Source organism: Mytilus californianus, unplaced genomic scaffold, assembly GCF_021869535.1.
Source record: "Mytilus californianus isolate M0D057914Y unplaced genomic scaffold, xbMytCali1.0.p SCAF_9, whole genome shotgun sequence".
NCBI classification, from domain to species: domain Eukaryota; kingdom Metazoa; phylum Mollusca; class Bivalvia; order Mytilida; family Mytilidae; genus Mytilus; species Mytilus californianus.
Window position 1 is genome coordinate 750,720 of NW_026262745.1, and position 21,186 is coordinate 771,905.

Sequence of the window (21,186 nt, forward strand, 5' to 3'; positions counted from 1 at the left end):
ATTGCCAATTTAGACCACGTAAAACATTTGACATGAGCTGTTGAAAACTAATAGGAGCATTTTTAAGACCAAAAGGCATTCTGAGAAATTCATAGACACCATTGCGAGTAATAACAGCTGATTTATGTCTGGTTTCCTCGTCCATCTCGACTTACCAAAAACCACTGTGAAGGTCGAGACAACTTAGAATTTGCGGCTGCACTTCACCAATCGTGTCAAATACGTTTTCGAGACAGGGAATTGGAAATGACGAATTTTTTGTCTGAAGATTCAATTTTCTAAAGTCCACACAAAATCAGTACTGCTGAGGCTGACCCGGTGCAGTTTTCTTTTTCACTAATATAACAGGTGAATGATACTCACTGGTTGATTCTTTGATGATGTTGTTTTTCTTCATTTCAACCAAATGTCTCTCTGTTTCTTTGTGCATATGAGGAGACTGATTATAGAATCCCATTTTGACTGGTCTGGCATCCCTAAAAGTTTCAATTCTGTGCTTGTACCTGTTAGTAAAACCTAATTCAGATAAATTAGTAGCAAAAATATCTCTATAGGAAGCAAGAAATGTCTGCATTTTCTGTCTCTGTTCAGAACTTAAATCAGAAGTGCTGAAATCAAAATTAATACGTTCCTTGACTTCCTTAGTTTGCTGTAAACTAGCAACAGATGGCATGTTATTATCTAAATCATGAATAAAATTTGAATCAATGTCTGATACAGAAGCTAGCACTTTTGTTGCGGGAATGTGTATTTCCTGATTTGTAGGATTCATCAATCTTATGACCGCTCTTTTCTTAATAATTTTGACCAAACATTTAGCACTCGTAAGATTGGAATCCACTAAATTACATGTACTTACTGGTTCTAAAAGAACTATTTCTCCTGAATTTCTCTTTGAAATTTTGACACCAACATTCATTTCACAAAATGGAGAAATAGTGACAGGGTAATACGTTCTAGCAAGGCCAGTACTAGTAGTCTGTATCATACATACTTTAGGAATATCTGCATTTTCTTTATCTGGTACCTGTAAAACACTTTTAGAAAAATCAATATTAATCTTGTTTGCGTGTAAAAAATCCCAACCTACTATAAAAGAATGATGTAGCCCATCTATAACATAAACATGATAATTAAAAACAGCACCTTTAAATGAAATTGGTAAATTAACTTTTCCTAGCACTTGTAACCTATGTCCACTTACACCTTTAATTGATGGAATATCTGATTGCGAAAGTTTATCAGAAAGGGCCAACTTGCTATAAAAATCAAAGCTACAGCAAGTAATTTCTGCACCAGTATCAATCAATGCATGTGTTTTTCTGCCATTGATATCAATAATTGAAGTATTTTTCTGCATAGGCAATACCAAATTTACCTCTGCAAAAGAATGTCTACCTCTGTGCCTATCCTTTGACAAATGCCAAGGGACAGGCGCGAATCCCTAGCGATGAAATTGGGGGTTTTGACCAGATTTTTGAGAACCTCTGCATTTACGACCATAATGCCCTATCTTATGACATTGATAACATTCTTTATTTCTTGCTGGGCAATTAGAACCACAAAACATACCACAATTTTGACATGATCCATCATCTTGTTGTTGTTGTTGTTGTTGCTGGTGATACGGATTTTGTACTGCTGCTGGCATTGGTTGGCTGTACTGTTGTCCATTATACACTGGCTGTTGTGGAATGTATTGTTGTTGGGGTACAAAAGCATGTTGTTGTTGGTTACCAGTTCCTTGTCGGTAGTTCTGTCTTGGTTTGTTGTACCTGTTTTTGTTCTGTTGAGGCTGGTTTGGTCTTGCCATGTTAATAGATTTATGCAGTCTTCTGATCTCTTCCAATGGTTCTTGCATCTTGGCTTCTAGTATTGCTGCAATTGTATCAGCAGTAATGGACGATGCTGGTGCAAGTTGTTCGGATTTTTCTGCATTTTCTGCGATTGCCCTTAACTGTTCCAAAGTAGCTGGCTTTGGGAAAGTGTTATGCACTGTTTTCCCTATCTCCCCTCTGAAACCTTGTATGGCAATACCTATCTTTATGTTGTCAGAAATGTCCTGTCCTATTGTTTTTTCCTGTAATCTTACCATAAACTCATCAACTCGTTCGTTTACACCTTGTTTTAACTGAAGTATATTTACATCAAAAAGTCCTTGGGATTTTTCAAAACGTTTAAAAAATTCATCCTTTAATAGTTGTAATGAATTTTGAACAGTTTCCGAAAGTGTAGCAAACCACTGCTTATGTATACCATCTGCCATAAAGAATGGAAAGGAATTGCATTGTTGTTGTTCACACATTTTTTGAATGAGTGTCCAACGGATAAAATATCCCCACCATTGTGCTGCGGATGATTTTCCATCATAATTATTAAGGTTGATTCCTGATGGCATGTTAACACTTACTTCTCTAATTACTTGAACTACTGCAGGTGTTGATGGTGTTGATGCTGTTGATGCAGTTGATACTGTTGATGCTGCTGATGCAGTCGATACTGTTAATGTTGTTGTTGTGGTCACAGTTGATGTGGTATCTGTTGATAGGACAGGTAATGTTGATGTTGTAGGGCTGTTGAAGTTGAAGCTGTTGACGTTGAAGCTGTTGTCTCAGTTGCTTGTTGATGCACTCTTGCTTCTGGTCTTATTGTATCCTGACTGCGGAGAAGGTAGCTATTCAGTGGTGCTGGCATTTGTACGTTACTGATTTTATTTTCTTTCTTGTTTTGGGACTAGCTTTGGATCTTTCGGTCACTCCACCAAATATCGTACTGACTTTTCCGCTGCGTCTGATGACTTTTAGCGCCTGGTGTAAAACAAGAGAAAGTTCCAGTAAATATAGATGTTTATTATTGGAAATCAGTAATCAAAGTGCTACAGATTTTACACAATAAAATAGCAAGTCTCACTTGATAATAAATTTAGAATTTCACAACTGAACTAAATTAAGGGACATAACTCTATGCAAATTTTAATCAATTAAATAAAACTTGCCCAAACTCTATTTTATCAAGTGAAACAGCTTTAAAAAACTTTACGTACAGGTTAATGCATAATACAATATGTTAAATAAACCGAATCGTTTAAACTTAAATGGATACTTAATTTCAAATGTTTTGCATAATTATTTGTTGCTATGGAAACAATAAACTTTTAAAATTAATAAAATCTTTGTCATACTATCTTAATATTTAATCGCATAAAATCTAATACCAAATACAATTTATTTATGAATAAATTGGTATGTAAAATAACCTTGTATAATGCTTAAACAGTATAAACGTATTTACACTTTTGGTATTTAGCTATATTTTGCCTCCAAATGACCTTAGATCTACTCCGAATCACCTTTTGACGTCAGGCAACAATCACTTTTTAATTGTGACGTCAAATGTTTTAAATTATGATGTCAAAGTTTACGGGAACCTATGTGATTTTACGTAATGGCGGACAAATTTGCATACAAGTGTTAATACGTCTATTTACTCCTTTTGCAAAATATTAAAATAAAGAATATACCCATGTTGCTAAGCAACAAACATGTACTTCTGTCACGAGTTCCGTGTATGTGTGTAATACGATAAATTAACTAAATTCAACTTAGATATAAGTTCTAAAGTCAATTCAAATGTTCAAACAATTTTGTAAACAAACTGAAATCCAGCGGACAAGTGTCGCTTTCCAAAACCTAATTTATGAACTAAATATGCAATCTATATACAAAATATAAAACACAACTTACAGAATAATGAAGTAGAAAATAAGGTTTCATGTCTTTGTTATTTAGCTTTCGATAAAACTCTATAATCATTGCTTTATGAACAAAAGACATTTCTCCCGGCAAATAAAAATTACAAATTATCTCCCCTGAGACATGTGCTATCCCCATTTGGGATCCATTAGTAGTTTCCATGCTTGGAAACTGTCAGACCTATCATTTGAAGTCTGAGAGTTCTTGCTGTTCTCCTAATGGATCGGTAGTTTCTTTCCGAGATCCTTATCAGTAGGATTTTCGGCTTTCCTCTACCATTGATACAGCAGGGCATTTGGCAGTCTCGGTTTTGATATGTATTTTGTCCTAACCGATTCCTCGTTATTACCTTAGACGTATTTTGCCAAGGCATTTGTGGGGCATCCGGGGTGATCCTGTTCCATTTTATAAACACACAGATATTAAAAAAAGGATGTTTGATACACAGAAAATATACCGTCTCCTGTTACAGTTTTGTACTTTTTTATACTTTGAGGACTGAGCGAATCAGGTGAGTGTGTGAGTTAGTATGTTTTATTTTATTACATTGTATTATGTTTGGGGAAGGTTAACTTTCTGGTAATAAGACCCGTCACGGCCTGGCTGGGGAATTGGGTAGGCAAATGCTCACATTAATCTGTACCGATACAGGCTCCAAATGTCCTCCTTTATACGCTATAACTCATGGTGGTGCTCCTTATAAAGGAGGCTCATACGGAGACAAGAAGAAGAAGAAGGACATTATAATATTTAAAGTCAATACGGATACAATATGAAATATTTCCGTACTTTCAATAAACTTTTGAAAATAACTATTATAAAATCAACTATATATTTCTAAATATAGAATAGATTTGTATTAAATAAATTCTTGAATTATTTATCAACTGTTTACATAAATAAAAAGCGTCGCGTCCTAAGCGTAACCAATACAAAATAATTAATCACAATGGAAACGAAATAAAATCTATACAAAATATATACAATTAATTTAAGTGAATATCATAAAATGAATTTTAACTTTAGTTTGCTTTACCCATAAATATAAAGTAATTAAAACTCTTTAATTTAAATAAAACAAAATTACAAAAAATATAATTCAACTTACCTGGTGTAAAACAAGAGAAAGTTCCAGTAAATATAGATGTTTATTATTGGAAATCAGTAATCAAAGTGACCGTTGAAAACCTAAATTGTTTCCATGCGGGCGTGGTCACATGATCACTGATTTCTTAACTTTCTTCTGTTTTCACCAATCAAAAAGTACCTTGTATCGCTCCCTTGACCACAACCTATTTTCACTGGTTGGTCAATAATCAAGTCATGGGTGACAGGTGTTATTAACAATTTCACACATGAGTAATAGGAAAAGGCTGTTTAACAAAAAGCCTTAATTTACATGTAAGGTACATAATCCAAAGTAAATAATTTAGCACTTACATGTCTCTTTGTTATCCGGCTTAATTACGTAATCTAAATATTCAAGTTGTATGTCATTCTTCTTTATCAAAAATTTACATTCCAAAAATAATGTAACTTACATAAGGAGAAATTTTAGAAATAAAATAAAAATTTAAACTTCAAAATACTTTAACTCAAATTGTAAAAATTGAATAATTTTCACTTTAGTTTGGCCTGAATTGCCAAAGACAAAATTTTAAGGATGTTCGCTACTCTGTTTCAAAATAACAAGATATTTAAAAGACTGTTCTAAAATGATAGTATATAAATAAAGGAACTAAAAAAGTAGAAAAAAATGAACGGTCCGTGTGCTTGTTTTCGAGATAAAAGCCATTGAAAATGTGGTGGGAAATGATTCTCTCTAGATTTTTCATACTTTTAACATTGGCCGCTTTTTTGTTTCAAAAACTATGAAAAAATTACAAGGATTTTATAAGATTTTCAAATATGGCTTTTTAAACTATATATAATAAAATTATGAAAAGAAAAAAAGAGGTAAGTGGGCAAAATTTTTTAATGGCAATACAGGGATAAAACCAGAGGATCCCGAAAATCTGGAAGAAATTCAAAAACAAGAGGAGCAAACATCCTTAATATAACAAATAGTAGAAAATGTTGAGATCAGTAAGGCGCAACTTTGTTATATTTTGACCGAAGATATTTTACCTTCCTTTAAGGGGCATAACCCACATTAACGGTTTCTGAAACGTCAAAATTAGCTTACATTTCTTTAACCAAATATCTTAGACCAATTGTCTGTTTTGTAATGACACCTTGGATTCATGACCTGAACAAAAGTCAGAACTGAGGTCAAAGGTCAAGAAAGTGAATCTTGTGTTTTGACCCTACTGAAAGGGTTTTTATTGTGTTTTAAATTTTTTGTTAAGGGTTGACCTTGACCTTTGACCTTACAACATGTTATGGAACATCTCTAAAACCATTATACTTACAGAATTTTTTAATAGTGAAAAATGTTAAGAACATTAAGGCGCAACTGTGTTACATTTTGTTTAAAGATTTTGACCTCTCTGTAAGGAGCATGACCCCCATTAATAGTTTCTGAAAAAACAAAATTAGATTTAACTCTGAAACAAAAGGTCTCAGACCCATAAGGTCTTTTGCAATGACATCTTGGACCCATTGCATTGACAAAGTCAAGGTCATGTCCCAGTTACTGAATTCTGCGTTTTGACCTTATTTTGGGGGTTTTATTTGTGCTTTAAATTTTTAATTCTGTTCTCTTACTTTGAACAACAAATTTATTTATTTTGTATAAAAATATATTTCCGTACTACATGTACTCCTTACAACTAGTTGTCTCAATGGCAGTCATACCACATCTTATATCTATTTAAAGCTTTTAAATGCATTCTACATCTATTCAAACACCTCCGGTGTGAGATTTTCTCGCTGCGTTGAAGACCCATTGGTGGCCTTCGGCTGTTGTCTGCTCTTTGGTCGGGTTGTTTTCTCTTTGACATATTCCCTATTTCCATTCTCAATTTTATTCTACATTATGAAAAGGAAAGACCTCTTAATTGTTCACGAACAATTGACGTTTTAATTGACCCTTCATTTGTTTGGTTTTTTACTGTCCCTGGTGACGGTTAATACTGAAAAGCGCTTCGAACGCAACAGATTTAAGTGTTATTTTTTATTTAACAAGCGGGGGTTGATCACTATAAAAGGGTTATGCATATCTTAAATTTTATTATGTTTTCATCTTAAGTCAGGAACTTTGTCTTTGATTTTTCTGTGTTAATAACTCAGGGTTTTTGCGCTATTAACATTTGGTGTTGATAACAGAACTGTAGCGGTTAAATGTATCTCAACATATCTACACTAGAGATTAAGAGCTTGTCAAAGAAATAAAACGTGTCTATTGTTGAAGATCGTGTGTTTGTTATATTTTTCAATTCGTGTTGGGGTGTTCCTGTCCTAATCGACCTTTTAATACTACAAGGCTTCAACTATAATAACCATAATAAGTGATGAGTATAATCTTATTTGTCATAATAACAAGATCGCTACGGGAGCAGCAGTTGATCCTCCTAGTTCGTAGTTTTTTGGTTATTGGTCCAAACTTTACGCTTTTTATCTTGTCATATCAAGTCAAACAATTTTAGATGATAAAATCAATTTATTAATATTTTTAATTGATCTTTACTCCAGAGAAGCTCGTCCTGATATAAGAAGTACTCTCTATAAATTTTCCTCCATAACCATTTCCAATTCTTGTATATACAACATCTCCTTTGTTCAGCTGTAGAGGGGTTACTGTGGTGACAAAGGTTCGGTCATTGTGGCTCATAGAATCGGCCCAAGCAATGTTTCGTATTCTACCTTGCAATACCAATTCAACTGAAGCATGTGAGTTATCATAGGCGCCGGTAGACACGTGAAACACATACAAACCATTAGATGGAGCTGTAAACTCGCCATTGGCTTTGTTATATCCGTCCCCATTGTTCAAGTCTACTACATCATAAACAAGTCTTTTGTGTTTAGAAAGTTGTTTCCAGCTAGTGCTCATATAAGCAAAAAATGCCACATGACTATGCCTCTCTTTCAAATCTACAGAATAGAAGCACTGGTTAAACAACCAATACCAATTAAAGTGTTTTTCGTTTTAAATTGATGTTTTTAATAATATTTTTGCATATTGTAATATTATTATAATACAATACAAAAATGTTTACAATAATCATGCTCCATAAAATGTCTCCATCCAGTTTCAATTTAGAAATTCTAGAACTAATATCAATAGCAAACTTCAAATTACTTACATTAGTTTCGATTTTACAATTTTTGAAAAAGGATGACAACACTTCAGTAGAGCATACTATTTATTCCCTGTAAACAAAACCCTTATTGAAAGAGTAGCATTTAAACTACGAAAGTAGTTTAGAATTAGTGAAAGTCAGTAACTAAAAGCATTAAGAAATGCAACAAGTTTGACCACCCAAACATCTTTGTCATTCTTAACATTGTCTGAAGGAAGTAACTATTTGCGAAAGTGAGCATTTTAATAGTGAGCTTATATTCCTGAAATTGCTTTACGTGCAACAATAGACGAAAAACGACCAAATGCATGGGTTAGAAATTATCAACACGTGCATTATGATTTACACTTAGACCTTGATTTGATCATTTATACTTTTAAAAATTAAAGATGACTGTTAATGTCCAGTGGCAAATTAAATACATTTTCGGGATGAGAACATGGTAATGTGATATGAATGGAAACCTTGCAGTCGAATTTTTAACATTGCTAGTCTGGAGGAAGACATGTCACCCTACTCGGATCGGACACATTTTTATGCCTCAGAACTAACCGGTCTTTGCTATTACTCCTATATGCAGTGTACTTAGCGGAGAATCAACAAATACAAATTTTCATGTCTTTGTTTTCACCTCCCGAGATTCAAACCCACGTTTTTCAGTAATCGAGGCGAGTACGCTACCACAAAACCATCGACACGGTCAACAAATGAAATTAGAATCAATTATGTAAACCATGTGTTCCCATTTGTTTTGTAACTACTAGAAATTTAATTATTTTGAAAATTCGTTCAGGTGACACCCCCTGTAAAATTTCTGGATCCGCCTCTTGTATACTTTATAATCAAGACTGAACGAATTAAAAAAAAATAACCATGAAAGATAAGCGTAACACAAATAAATTTGTGTATTGAACGCGATATTTTCATACCTTGAATTTCTTTCTTTTGTACATCAATGTCTTTTCTGTTGATTTTTATAGCTTTCCTCAGTGCTGTAAGGTCAGGATGCTCGTCGGACACTTGACGTTTACCACACAAACTGCATAAGGTATTCTCCAAGGAACACTGGTCTGTCCATACTAATGAAATTATAACAGCGAAGCACGTCAAAAAAGCAAACATCGTATTATGATAGACTTAATGGTTTGTGATCTATAATGACATAGATTATTTTTATATGAAACATCATATCAATTTTCAGAAGAAACTCTTCCAAGTACTACCAAAAATTGATTCAACGAATATCTTCTTTCATTATAATTACTTTTTTTTTATTTAAAACATGATATTAAAATGGTTGGTTGAAATTCTGTCTGCAACAAGGCTTCAGTGATTGTCGTTTGTTGATGTGGTTCTTAAGTGTTTCTCGTTTCTCGTTTTTTATATAGATTAGACTGTTGGTTTTCCTGTTTGAATTGTTTTGCACTAGTCATTTTGGGGCCCTTTATAGCTTGTTGTTCGGTGTGAGCCCAGGCTCCGTGTTAAAGGCCGTACTTTGACCTATAACTGTTTACTTTTTACACATTGTGACTTGGATGGAGAGTTGTCTCATTGGCACTCATATCACATCTTCTAATTTCTATAATAAAAATTTAATGATGAATCGTATCAATATGTTAGAAACACAGATAGATTTTGGTCAATAATACAAAATAATTCATAATAAGTGACTCAACATAAAAATTAACGGTTCCTTTATATAATTATCTTTCTCGTTCGCTTTAATACGTCTTGTGTGTTGACTATAAAATTTTGTTATTCTAAAGATAAGAACATTTCAGTAAGCACTGAAATTTTCTGACAACTAGCATTATTTAACGATAAAATTTCTATTTATTTCGCACTAAAACTATTTAGAAAGAAATCAATCGAACACATTGATATTGTATCTAGGGAAATACAATACCTTAGCAATAAGCCCACAAAGAAGTGGAACTGTAGAAAAAACGAACGAAAATTCATACTCGAGCAATGTTTTCCCCATTTATATATAATCTGCAAATACAGTGGGTCAGCTGATGAGTCGAGAACAACAGAAATGTAACCTATTTCCCGATTAACGGTTTAAAACAATAAAATAGTTGAAATCACAATTTGATAAAAGTTTAATTATTTGTATTTCTTTGTTACTCGAAAATATACTGTGTTGCTATCATTAGAGTGATCGAGATACAAATGCTTTTAAGGTTTGTTATAATGATTTGTTGTTTAATTTTTGATGTCTCTGGAATAAGACTACTAGATACCAGGATTGAAATTTTGTATTTGCGCCAGACGCGCGTTTCATCTACAAAATGCTTGAAATTATTGTATAGAATGAAATTTTCCAAAAAAACCTAAGCCAATTGAACAACAAAGTAGTTTTATCTACGATAATTACTGAATTTTAACGCTTGCATATTTTTAAAAGAGCCTAAATAATTAAAAATAAATACTTCTGAATTATTAAAAATTCTAAGCACTGAGCTCGACAATCATTTGTTATTTCATTTAATGTTTGGATGGCAGGATCTGTTACACATCCGTCCTGATTTTTTTTTTTTGGCAAATAAATCTTTTGCCGTTAAATGGGGTCTTAGCACTACAAACACATTTGGAACCATGATACATTCAACTCTGTCAATATTTTTTCTGATATCACTCTGAACGTTTGAAAACATGGGGTTTTGCAAACAGCACACACATGAATACCTTCCTTTCATGTGTTCCCAAAAGATTCAAAGTATCATGATTAGGCTGACTTACATGTTTTTGCTTTTTAAAACATTTAAGGGAGGGTCTTTTGATTTTCTGGAGGGGGTGCAGGAGGATTTTAAAAATAAATAACCTGGCATGGTAGGAGTTGATAGTAAATATCCTCCAACACAAAATGCAGGAATAAGTTGAAAATAAATTTTCGCGCGACAAAACCACGAAAAAATAAGCCTGCATAGCAACAGATGAAAATGAATAGTCAATCTGCATAAAATCCTTAATTTGTTTGTAAGATGTTACTAAAAGACTTAGGTATAAGTTTTGTTGCAATTTATTACTTGCATAGATGTTCTGTTATAAATACACGTTCTATAACCTTTAATCACATCATAGAAATATTATATTGTATAATATTCATTTTATTTCCATGGTGACATATTTAGTTGTTGATACTGGTGTTTTGATCATCTGATATCGATATTACGACATAATAACTTGACAGTATACTGTTCCCAGATGTTACATAATATGTATTGCATGGCTGTTATCATGTACACCATATAACACAATTATCCCGTGTGATAAACACAATCCTGTTTTGTATACTAGTACCTTTAAATTCAAAAGCCAACAATAATCATATAGGCTGGGAAATAATATATTGTTAGTACAACAGTCCTAGATATATGGTAATACGTTGATGTTCGTGGCATTTGCATTACACATAAATGCTGAAACCCTGATCGACATATATGCACTCAGACGTTTTTAAATGGAATGATTTCCAGTGAGACAAGTACCTACCAGGAGTCAAAGTAACGTGGATGTTATCAACTATAGGTCACCGTACGGCCTTCAACAACGAACAAAACCCATACCGCATAGCAAGTTATAAAAGGTAAACGGACAGAAAGTCACAGTACAAAACGTCACAGGACAAGAAAGTCACATATAATTTGTTTATAATTGTTTGAATACATAAGAAAAAGTTCTTGAAATAATTTTTTTTTATTGCATATATTCATTTTACAGTTTATGAAATTGTTCATCCTTGATTAATGAAGATTTATCAAATTTTAAGCACGCAAAGGATATATGTATTTGCACCATGAAGTCAAAAAATAAAAAAATAAAAAATACAGTCCTAGATCATCAAATAATCATGAAATATTTGGTCTGGTAATCAAATAATCACTATAAAAACGGCCAAGTAATCGCATACTCAAAAACCCCATGAGGAGGCTCAAAAATGTTTTTACAAATATATGTTTTCTTATTCAAAGAACAAAAAAATCTCTTAACTAAATTGTTACTATTTGTCCTGTGACTTTCTGTCCTACATTCTTAGAAAAGACCTGGACATGACAATGAGTGAAACTATTCAAACAAAAAAATCCAATTTGATATCACCAACGACATACACTGAATTATAGGTTCCTGAGAATGTGGCAGGGTTAAACATGTTTCCGAGTGTTCAACCATCCAATAACCTGTGGTCAGTGGTGTAACAGCACTACGTACAGTTTGGGAACAAAATGATAGAAATTTGCACACGCTGAAATGTCTCGTCTGTGTACTGATCATGAATAAATTTAAGTTGAAAGTCTTCGAGAAAGGTTATACAAGAAGTATAACATAAATTTAACTTGCCTAATCAACAACATCAAACAGACAAGAACCAAACTGCACTGTTTCAACTATATATATACCAGCCACCATCATTTCTTGGATTACCATACCTCCAGATATCCAAGCTTACCCGTCTGTGGAATGTTTTTCGACACGCAACTTGACCATGAAAATTTAACCTTAATTGATCACTGGTCTATAAAGGGGGGCAAGGTAAGGTGAATCCTGTCTGTCATGTAGACCTTGCAAGGATCTACTCTACCAAATATAGTTATCATATTACTCATAACAAGTGAGAAATTCACATGACAATAAACTGAACAGTTTTTCCATGCAGTCTCTGAACCATGAAATTGATGTCATGGACAATGGTCTTACAACAAACATTGCCTAAGTAACATAACACATCTGTATACAAGGTATGAATTATTTAAGTCTTCTATACTCTTAAATACAAAGCTTTATACAAATGGTTTACACCCCGCTGCCAGATTGTAATCCCTATGTCTTTAATTCTGCGAGGCGAGAGAAAATCAGTTGAAAGGGGCTTAACGCATCGGATGGTCACAAAGAACAGAAAACAAATAACACAAAATTAAGACACAATATACCACTTTAAGAGTACTAGAAGTTACTGAAAGCTAGTTTAAAGCCAATTACAACTTATCAATAAATCATGTTAACCAGACTGAAATATCAGTAAACATCCAATCAAGCACTTTTATCAAGCAGAGTTAGCATTTTTTGTCCTGTATATCTATTCTTAGACTACCATATATCATGTAATTTCAACAGTATGATTTGCTTGCTGTTTGGGTCTTTGAATGACTTAATGCAAAGTGCTTAGTTGTCCAACCATTCATACTTAACTACATTCACTTTCAATTACAGCAATGTGAATGAATTCAGCAATAAACAAGATTACAATGTCAAATTAAATTTTTCAAACTCAACTGCCCTGCCACAAACTTATATCAACCAGATGAAAGGTTGCCCCATCCAGGCACATTCCTTATAAAAGTTGTTGTCAAGATAACAATAATAATTCCAGTAAATTGTAGTTTTCATTGAAAGGGACCAAATGACCGCCTTTTAGACCAAAAGAGTTCCACAGCCATTACATCACTAAGACTGTCAAATTCAAATCAGTCAAATGGCATATGAATAAATTGAAACTTTGTTCCTATAGTTTTTATTTTTTCAATTTACATTTTAGAAATAAAAATGTTTTTATCATTTTGCAACAGTACAATATGACATAATGATTCTCATGATCTAATTGTAAGTAATGAATAATGAATGACAAAATGTATTTTAAACACTTTTACCTATAGCAGGAGTTATCTCCACTTGGTAATTTGCATATTATAAGGAGGAATGAATATGTAACATGCATTTCATTTCTACTCTACAACATTACAGAAAGTATTTAAACATATGTCTTAACTGAAATGTTAAGTAGAGAATAAGCTTATTGTTTTGATTGTCATAAATCTATAAATTAATAATCCGCCATGATAGTGTGTGTATTGACTGTATAAAATATGTAATGTAAGCATTTCACTGGTGCGTTATCTTCAAATTTAATAATAAAATCAGTTTTTGAAGTAAGAAACAATGAAAGAAATTATATTTTCTGAAATCTCCAAAAAATCTTTAGATTTGTTAAATTCTTCTGTACTAGAAACAACATAATCCAGCCGTTTCATTGGTAATTTAAGTTTTCAAAGAAATTTGAATGTCATGTACGGTTTTCATAGCTGTCTACTCTGTTTTTGAATGGAGTTATAGAAATAAGCATGAATTAATGTTATCATGGTTATTGAAAAGAAAACACTTTTAAAAATATTGTCTAAAAACAACAAAATATTGCACTGTTAGGGAAATGCTGAAGTTGTTTCACACTGCATAGGTAAAAACTTAAACAAAATAAACAAAGAAAAATACTACGTAGACCTAGTGTAAAATTGTTTAACTTGCAAAGATCAATGTAATTATATATGAATCTGGGTTTATACAAAACATCTAACTACTCCACATATGCATTTTTTAATTGGATGAACTTACTTCATCTCATTTACACATACTAAGCTGAAATATTATGGAAACATTAAAGAGGACACAAAGGAGTCTATTCAAGAAATATGAAGGCATCCGAAGGAACGTTTACTTATGTTTACACTATAATACTTAACAATCTGTTATCCTTTAAATTATTTTAAATGTTTTTATCTTACTTCATGAAATCCCCTCCAATAACCTGACATCACTATGGAATAATTTTCTAGTGAAGAATAAAGGGGAGATAACTATGGGACTAGCATAGAATTATTGCAAATAGTAATAACAATATAATTATGTTTGGCACACAATACACAGATAAATATTTATATACACCAGCCTGATATGTCACACATATACATATAGTTCACATCAGGCAAATTTTTTAATCACTATTTCAAGATTGCTTTACAATACCAGTACTTAAACGCACTTCGATGGCACATAAAAAGTTAAAGAGAAATATCACTTGTTAGTTAATCAACTTTTTTCTCTTTTATTAAGTTTTAGATGCACTAAATTTCTAATGATATTTGAAGTTCAATCGGGACAATATTAGATATATTACAGAGCTTTTACAAATATGTCAAGTATGTATAATAGGATGTGTATTTTTAACCTTGTAAACTGTAAAGTAACCTGATACTGTATAAATGGTGCAGTATAACATTTAAAGGTTTTAAATTTATAATTTACAGATAAACCTTTAAATTTCCAAAGCCACAAATTGGATCCAGAATATTTAAATTTAACAATCGATTTTTGAGTAATACTAGTTTTAAAATCAATAGGTTATAAAACAAACAGAGTAAAAATATGACCTGTAATTGTGTAAAAAATAGCACTACTAGTTTTTTAAAAATCTTAGTCAAGTTAAATTATGTTCATGGAGTAACATGCATAAAAAAGTTAAAATTTGCATTAAATTCTTAAAAAAAGAAGTAATGTGTTAAACTGTTTTCTTCTTCTCTTAATCTACTTTTGAAACAAATATAATAATGCTCAGGTTTGTACAATCTATGCTTTTAATGTGAAATCATGTTCTTCTTTTCAATATAATAATTTATAATACTGAAAACTTCATTGTTTTTAATCAAAATCAATGCATGATTGTTTAATGCATCCTCTTACCTCTGATTCATATTTTTAAGACAAAAAGTAACAGGAAATAAACAGACAAAAAGTCACTTAATGTCCTTGAAAATTCAAATGACATTGAAATTCTAGTTTCATGTTAACTTTAATCAGTTGCCTATGTTGAAGTCCACATCTTAATTAACCTTGGTTTCAGTTAGCATATACATTAAATTAACATTAACTTTGCATTTTTAAATGATGATTATAAAAAAAAAATCTTGAACTTTTGAGTTCTATCATTACAATATGTATGTATGATTATATAGCATTCAGCAAATAACTATACATATTTACACCAATAAATATATTACAGCTACTTTGTCACACAATTATATATTTCACATATAAATCATTTTTGATTTCACAAACACTTAATGTAGACAAGGAAAACTTGAACCAGAACATCAATATTGAAACCAAGTTTTTTAAGTTTAAGAACAAAATGAAAACATTTCCTTTCTAGATTCCTCATTAATCATTGTCTGTATTTTTGTTACTATAAGTTAGTCAAATTTTGTCTTGTTAATATGTTGTAATGATTAACAAATGGTTTATAAAATGTGGTATTAAAATATTTTGAGACAATTATTTTCTGTATTGACATATTTCTCTTTGGCCAGATATTGAAGTCTTTGTATTATAATCTTGAGACATATCTCTATGACTTCAGGTTTATCAGTCTTGTATTTAGTTGTTTCACAGACTGGTTCAAATTTCCAAGTTTAAAATGACCACACTTAGCACCAACAACCATTATTATATAAACTATTTCCCCCCTTTTTCACTGTATATGAGATTTTTCTCCCATAGACATTTCACTGTTACTTTCTATTCAATTTAATGAAGTTGGTACAAATCGTACCATCTAATTGCATTCTACACAGATCACTAATTAAGTTGAGCAATATAAATCTCAGCCTTGGTCAGATTGTATCATGTTGCACATGCCCAGTATTACCCATGTTTATGTTATCTATTGCTCTTTACAAATCTGATATTATTACAGTCATCTGACAGATCTGGGAATTCCTCTGATCTACGGATAAAATGTCCCTCGTATCCACGAGCAAATCCAAAGTTTAATATACTCTGCTTCTCTTCCTCCGTCCACTGATGTTTGGATTTTAAATTATTTTGCAAAATCCATTTTTCTCTTGCCCAGGCATGAGTTACTGCCCTTTCATTCGCATGTTTCAAGAGTCTCTTTCTCTCTTTATCTATAGTTGTGCCATATCTGATATTGATCACAGAATGTTTGCCTCTTAGGCGAATGTCTGTCTCTGGATTAGGATTTTGTCGGAAATCTACATGTTTATTACGATGAACAGTCACATTTATATTGTTTTCAAAAAGTACAACATCACTTTTGATACCTAGAGTATTTAAATCAATGTCTGCCTGAGCATGATCAGGTTTGATTAAATAGTGTGTATCTTTTCCTTTTATATTAAATCGTAAATTAACGATCTGCGATGAATTCACTAACACTAGTGCTAACTGTCTCGCCCACATGGGCGTATCATCACTTAAAGTCACAACAGCTTTACCATCATGGTAAGAAAGCATCACACCATTCCCAAAAATAAATGGTAACGGAGCAGGCTCTAAATCTCCCGATTCCTGTAACGGGGAAACTTTAGATTTAGGGACATTTGTCATTGTTATAAGACTATCCATGTCTCGTAAGAATGTGCATTCAAATGCAGAGGACATTGGTAGAAGTACATGTTGGTTTTGTTTCTCTTTAGGACGAATCTCTCCACTGTACGATATATCTGGTGCCAGACTTCTGACATCATAGCCCAACATCAGTAACCAGTTAGTTATAGCTGTAATATAAAATAAAGGTGAATATATCTGATGTGAATTTTGATAAATGTTCACACAAATTCATACAAAACATTCAGTTTACATAAAGTCTGTCAAATATTATAATACAATTAGGTCATCTAGTCATCATCAAAATACTTCATCTAAAATGTAACTATTGAGAGTAGAGAAATGTTGTATTGTATTAGATGATGAATCGCTTTCTCTACTGATTTTTATGTCTTTTCTTCAATAATCAGTTAAAAGATGTTTTCTTTTTATTTGTTGTCATCACCATGGTAATCTTTTTTAAGAGGTCTCAATAGAAAATTCAGTGGAAAGCAGGGTAGTTTGACGTAATTGGACTTTGACCAAGGAAGAACTGAAATTAAACATGCATTTATTATAAACAAAATAATCATAGACAGTATAAAACCAGCTAAGAATTGTTAAAATATTTCCAAATTTGATAACTAAATTGTATATATGTCATTTGAATGTAATTTTAAAGTCCTTTTTATTTTGCTATACCATAAAATGCATATATATCAATCTTGTATGCTGTCTCTCTAAAAACTGAATACATTACTTTCATGTAATTGGCAGGTTTTTCCTCTGAACATGCACATTTATAAGATCCATAAACCTGTAGTTATTAGTCAACAAAGGATTTTCTGGAATGTCTCTCAAGTTCTTCAGTACTTGGCTATACCCTGGTGAGATCCAATGTCCTGTAGCAGTGTCATACACACGACTGTTTAATATCACAAGCTCAGTCACATGGCTGTATATACCTCCTTGGAAACCAAACACAAACTGGAATCCTGGACTGGAATCAGACTCTAGTTTGCCAAGAGGGTCGTAACTCATTTTCTTTACGATACCACCATCTTTGTTAAAAATGACAAGAGGGGATCCCATGGGGTCAGTTGCTACATAATAGAAGATGTTATTCCGTTCCATTCCTATCAGTTTACCGTTAGGATGGTATAAATATTGTGATAATTCACTTGTAGTGTGGTTGTAAGAGTGAGTAATCAGCAATGGTTTTTCAATGTTCATGTAGAAAAACTGGAGAATGCCACCAAAGTTATTATCCTCCATGATCAGTCTACCTTGGGTATCATAGATGTACATCCTCCTAAATGTAGATCTCTGGGATATTCCAATAAACTGTCCATTGGAGTTAAATGTAGTTTGTTGATTATGTCGTTGAATCAAGAAACCATCTTTGTCATATTTGTATTGGTACGGTCCAGACTTCTTCAGTCGATCACCAACATCATATTCCAAAATTCTGTAAGTTTCTCTCTCTGATATTTTATTGATGTTTCCATTGTTGAAATAGCGATATCTCCATATGGACTGCCCATCCAATAGAATATCAACAACATTTCCATTAATATCATAGACATATTGGTAATCACTCGACATGCCTTCCTGCAGTCTCATGCTCCAGTGATGTATTCTATTCATAGTATCATATCCAACGCTAAATTCCAGAGCCTCTTTCTCACCAAACTTATACTTCATCGCTTGGAGACGATTATAATTATCATATTCAGATGTAATGGTCATGTGACTGTCACTGATTCTTTCTGAATCAACAAGGGGCCAATCAAATTTAAATGATTTGAGGGATTTCAATCTTCCCGTATCAGTGTCGTAAGCCATATTACAAGTGGTAGTAAAGTTTTTACCAAATCGCGTCCTTATTTCAGTCAGTCTGAAATTATTATCATATGCATATGTACTAACAGCACTCAGACTACGGTCCATTGCAAAGTCAATACCATACTGACTGAATAGCGTTCCAGCATATTCAAAATGTTCCATAGCATTGTAAGAATTCCATTTTATTTCAGCTGTTTTTAACCTTGATATATTGTCATCATATACAAAATGAATATCGGTTCCATCGAAGTAGACATGTTCCGGCTGAGCATACATATTGTACTTATAGACCACTTTCCTCTGTTCGCTGGGAAACAGTACTTGGAGAAGTTTACCGTTAGCATCGTACTCCTCGATGTATGGGTTCTCCAGTTCTGGAATATGATACAGATATCTCTGAACTCCAATGGATGTGATCTGGTTGAAGTAATGTTTGCCAAGACCTGGTGTACGTAAGAACTTGAGATTGCCTTGGTTATCATATTCTAGGTAGTACTGCAGACCACTGGGCATTAGTATGTCTGTTGGCTGTTAATAAAGAAAGTAGAGCCTGTTACCTATTATCATGGTAGCAATTGTGTGTTGATACATTTCTTGGTTGAGAATTCAATTACTTTTGCCCTTAAAGTATTAGTACCTTATGGTAGATGTCTGTAAAGGGAATATCATACTCCCAGTGGTAAACAATGAGACATTTAGATTATTTATTTTCAGTTCATAGATCCTGCACTTGTATTTAAACTAGAGCTTAAACACCTTGAAGAAAAGTTGACCTTAGAAAGTTAATGATGTTTTGTTTTTGTCACTTCTTGCTTTTTGTTTGTAAATGTTGAATGTATTGTGCTTATTAGACTTTTAGTCGAGTATAACTAACAAAAGTTATTCTAGAATCTTGTTGTGTCCATTGATATTGGTACAATTTATTTACGGTACACAATGTCATACACAACATTGGAATTTATCTTAATCTCATTCCAACCTTAGGATTTCATGAGTTTTTTTTTCTAGTAGGTGTCTTTTTCTTTAAGTATAATATATTGTATAGCTGGTACGTTTTGCTGATTGCTAATAAAATAATCCTTTGAATGGTATTTTCCCAAACTTTTAGTCTTGATAATTTGATTGCGTAAATAAAGAGAATTTCATGTATCATGACAAAAATGGTGCAAATAACATTAAAAAATAATTGTCAGATACAATGTATGTCCTTACAAAATTCATACCCATATGTATAGGTTACAAGAGCGCAATTATTTGTTTACATTTTACCGGCAAGTTTTTTACCCCAAGATGGTACTCAGAATAGAATCCTTTACGGCTTCTGATTGGATGATACAGGATTGGAATTACATTTAATCAAAAGGTTATCCAATTAGGTTTAAAAATTGCAGAAAATCATATTCACATTTTACGAAGTATAGAAAATATCCTCCATTTCTGCACGTCGGAGCCATTAAAAATATGCCTTTTTCATTAAGCGAAAAAAATAGACGATCTTTTTCAACTGCATTTTAAGTCAATTTCTGCCGCATGACCCTATATATTTTTTTGGTTGTAATGCAACACTGGCATTTCTAGTAACAGGAACTGCAATCCGTTTTTTCCTAGTTTGTGTAGTCTTCGAGAAAAAAAATACGGAACACCAGTGGTACCCTATGGAAAATGCATTACGAATAATTGCGCTCTTGTTACCTATAGAAAAAAGACATTTTTTTTTTATAAGGCTTTGAAAAATGTTAAAAATAGTCATTTTGCTCGGAAAAAATGTGAAACAGCGAGAAATGGGGTCAAATGGACTTTTCATCATCGTGAATTCAAGCTATAGTCTGTTTCCTATTTGTGTTGATTTCCATATCTAAATCTAGAGTGGGCTCGAATGTCGACAAAGTATGAAGAGAATATAACGGTTTTGTGATATCTACTGTTTTTATGGGGAAAAGCATGCGTATATCTTGAATTTAAAGATTCATTTTGGTTCTTAACCATAATGATCGTGACTCAGTTGCTATTCTAGCAAAAAGCTAATTTGGTGAAAATTGACCAAAAGGGTCCCTAAACAAACACCAACGATTTAGTTAAATTGCAAAGTAGAAAAATTAATCTTGGCATTGAATATTGTAGTCCAAGAATAGTTTCTCTTGCCAATAGTAATATCATCATATTTTCAAAATTTGGAAAAACTATAG

General features: G+C 32.5%; 2 protein-coding genes and 1 long non-coding RNA gene across 5 annotated transcripts in view; 1 reads left to right on the plus strand and 2 right to left on the minus strand.

The window, feature by feature from the left end:
- Positions 1–7,333: 7,333 nt before the first annotated feature.
- On the minus strand, positions 7,334–9,131 carry LOC127716153 (heavy metal-binding protein HIP-like). The gene is made up of 2 exons (XM_052222274.1): positions 8,926–9,131; positions 7,334–7,787 (listed from the first exon to the last, which is right to left on the minus strand). The coding sequence occupies exons 1-2, from the start codon at positions 9,116–9,118 to the stop codon at positions 7,366–7,368; spliced, it is 615 nt and encodes a 204-aa protein (XP_052078234.1). The 5' UTR covers positions 9,119–9,131; the 3' UTR covers positions 7,334–7,365.
- A 4,364-nt stretch (positions 9,132–13,495) lies between these two features.
- LOC127716125 (teneurin-m-like) overlaps positions 13,496–21,186 on the minus strand; it is a 210,057-nt gene continuing 202,366 nt past the window's right edge. Inside the window, exon 31 of one of the 3 annotated variants that reach the window (XR_007988771.1) lies at positions 13,496–15,084. Coding sequence is in view for 1 of the 3 variants with exons in the window: in XM_052222216.1 (XP_052078176.1) it covers positions 16,487–17,346 (860 nt within the window). In the remaining 2 variants the exon portion in view is untranslated. Of the gene's footprint in view, positions 15,085–15,379; positions 17,347–21,186 lie in introns of those variants that run through there. The other 2 variants (XR_007988773.1, XM_052222216.1) reach the window with 2 other exon arrangements.
- Positions 15,242–21,186, plus strand: part of LOC127716154 (uncharacterized) — a 57,168-nt gene continuing 51,223 nt past the window's right edge. Inside the window, exon 1 of the long non-coding RNA XR_007988781.1 lies at positions 15,242–15,386. This is a non-coding gene — a long non-coding RNA (uncharacterized LOC127716154). The remainder of the gene's footprint in view (positions 15,387–21,186) is intronic.

What these genes read in the sequence shown, in the direction of transcription:
- LOC127716153 (XM_052222274.1), bottom strand. Translation starts at nt 9,118, where the DNA reads ATGTTTGCTTTTTTGACGTGCTTCGCTGTTATAATTTCATTAGTATGG. An exon ending in ACAAAAGAAAGAAATTCAAG is followed by an intron (nt 7,788 to 8,925) that starts GTATGAAAATAT and finishes TCTATTCTGTAG; the next exon opens with ATTTGAAAGAGAGGCATAGT.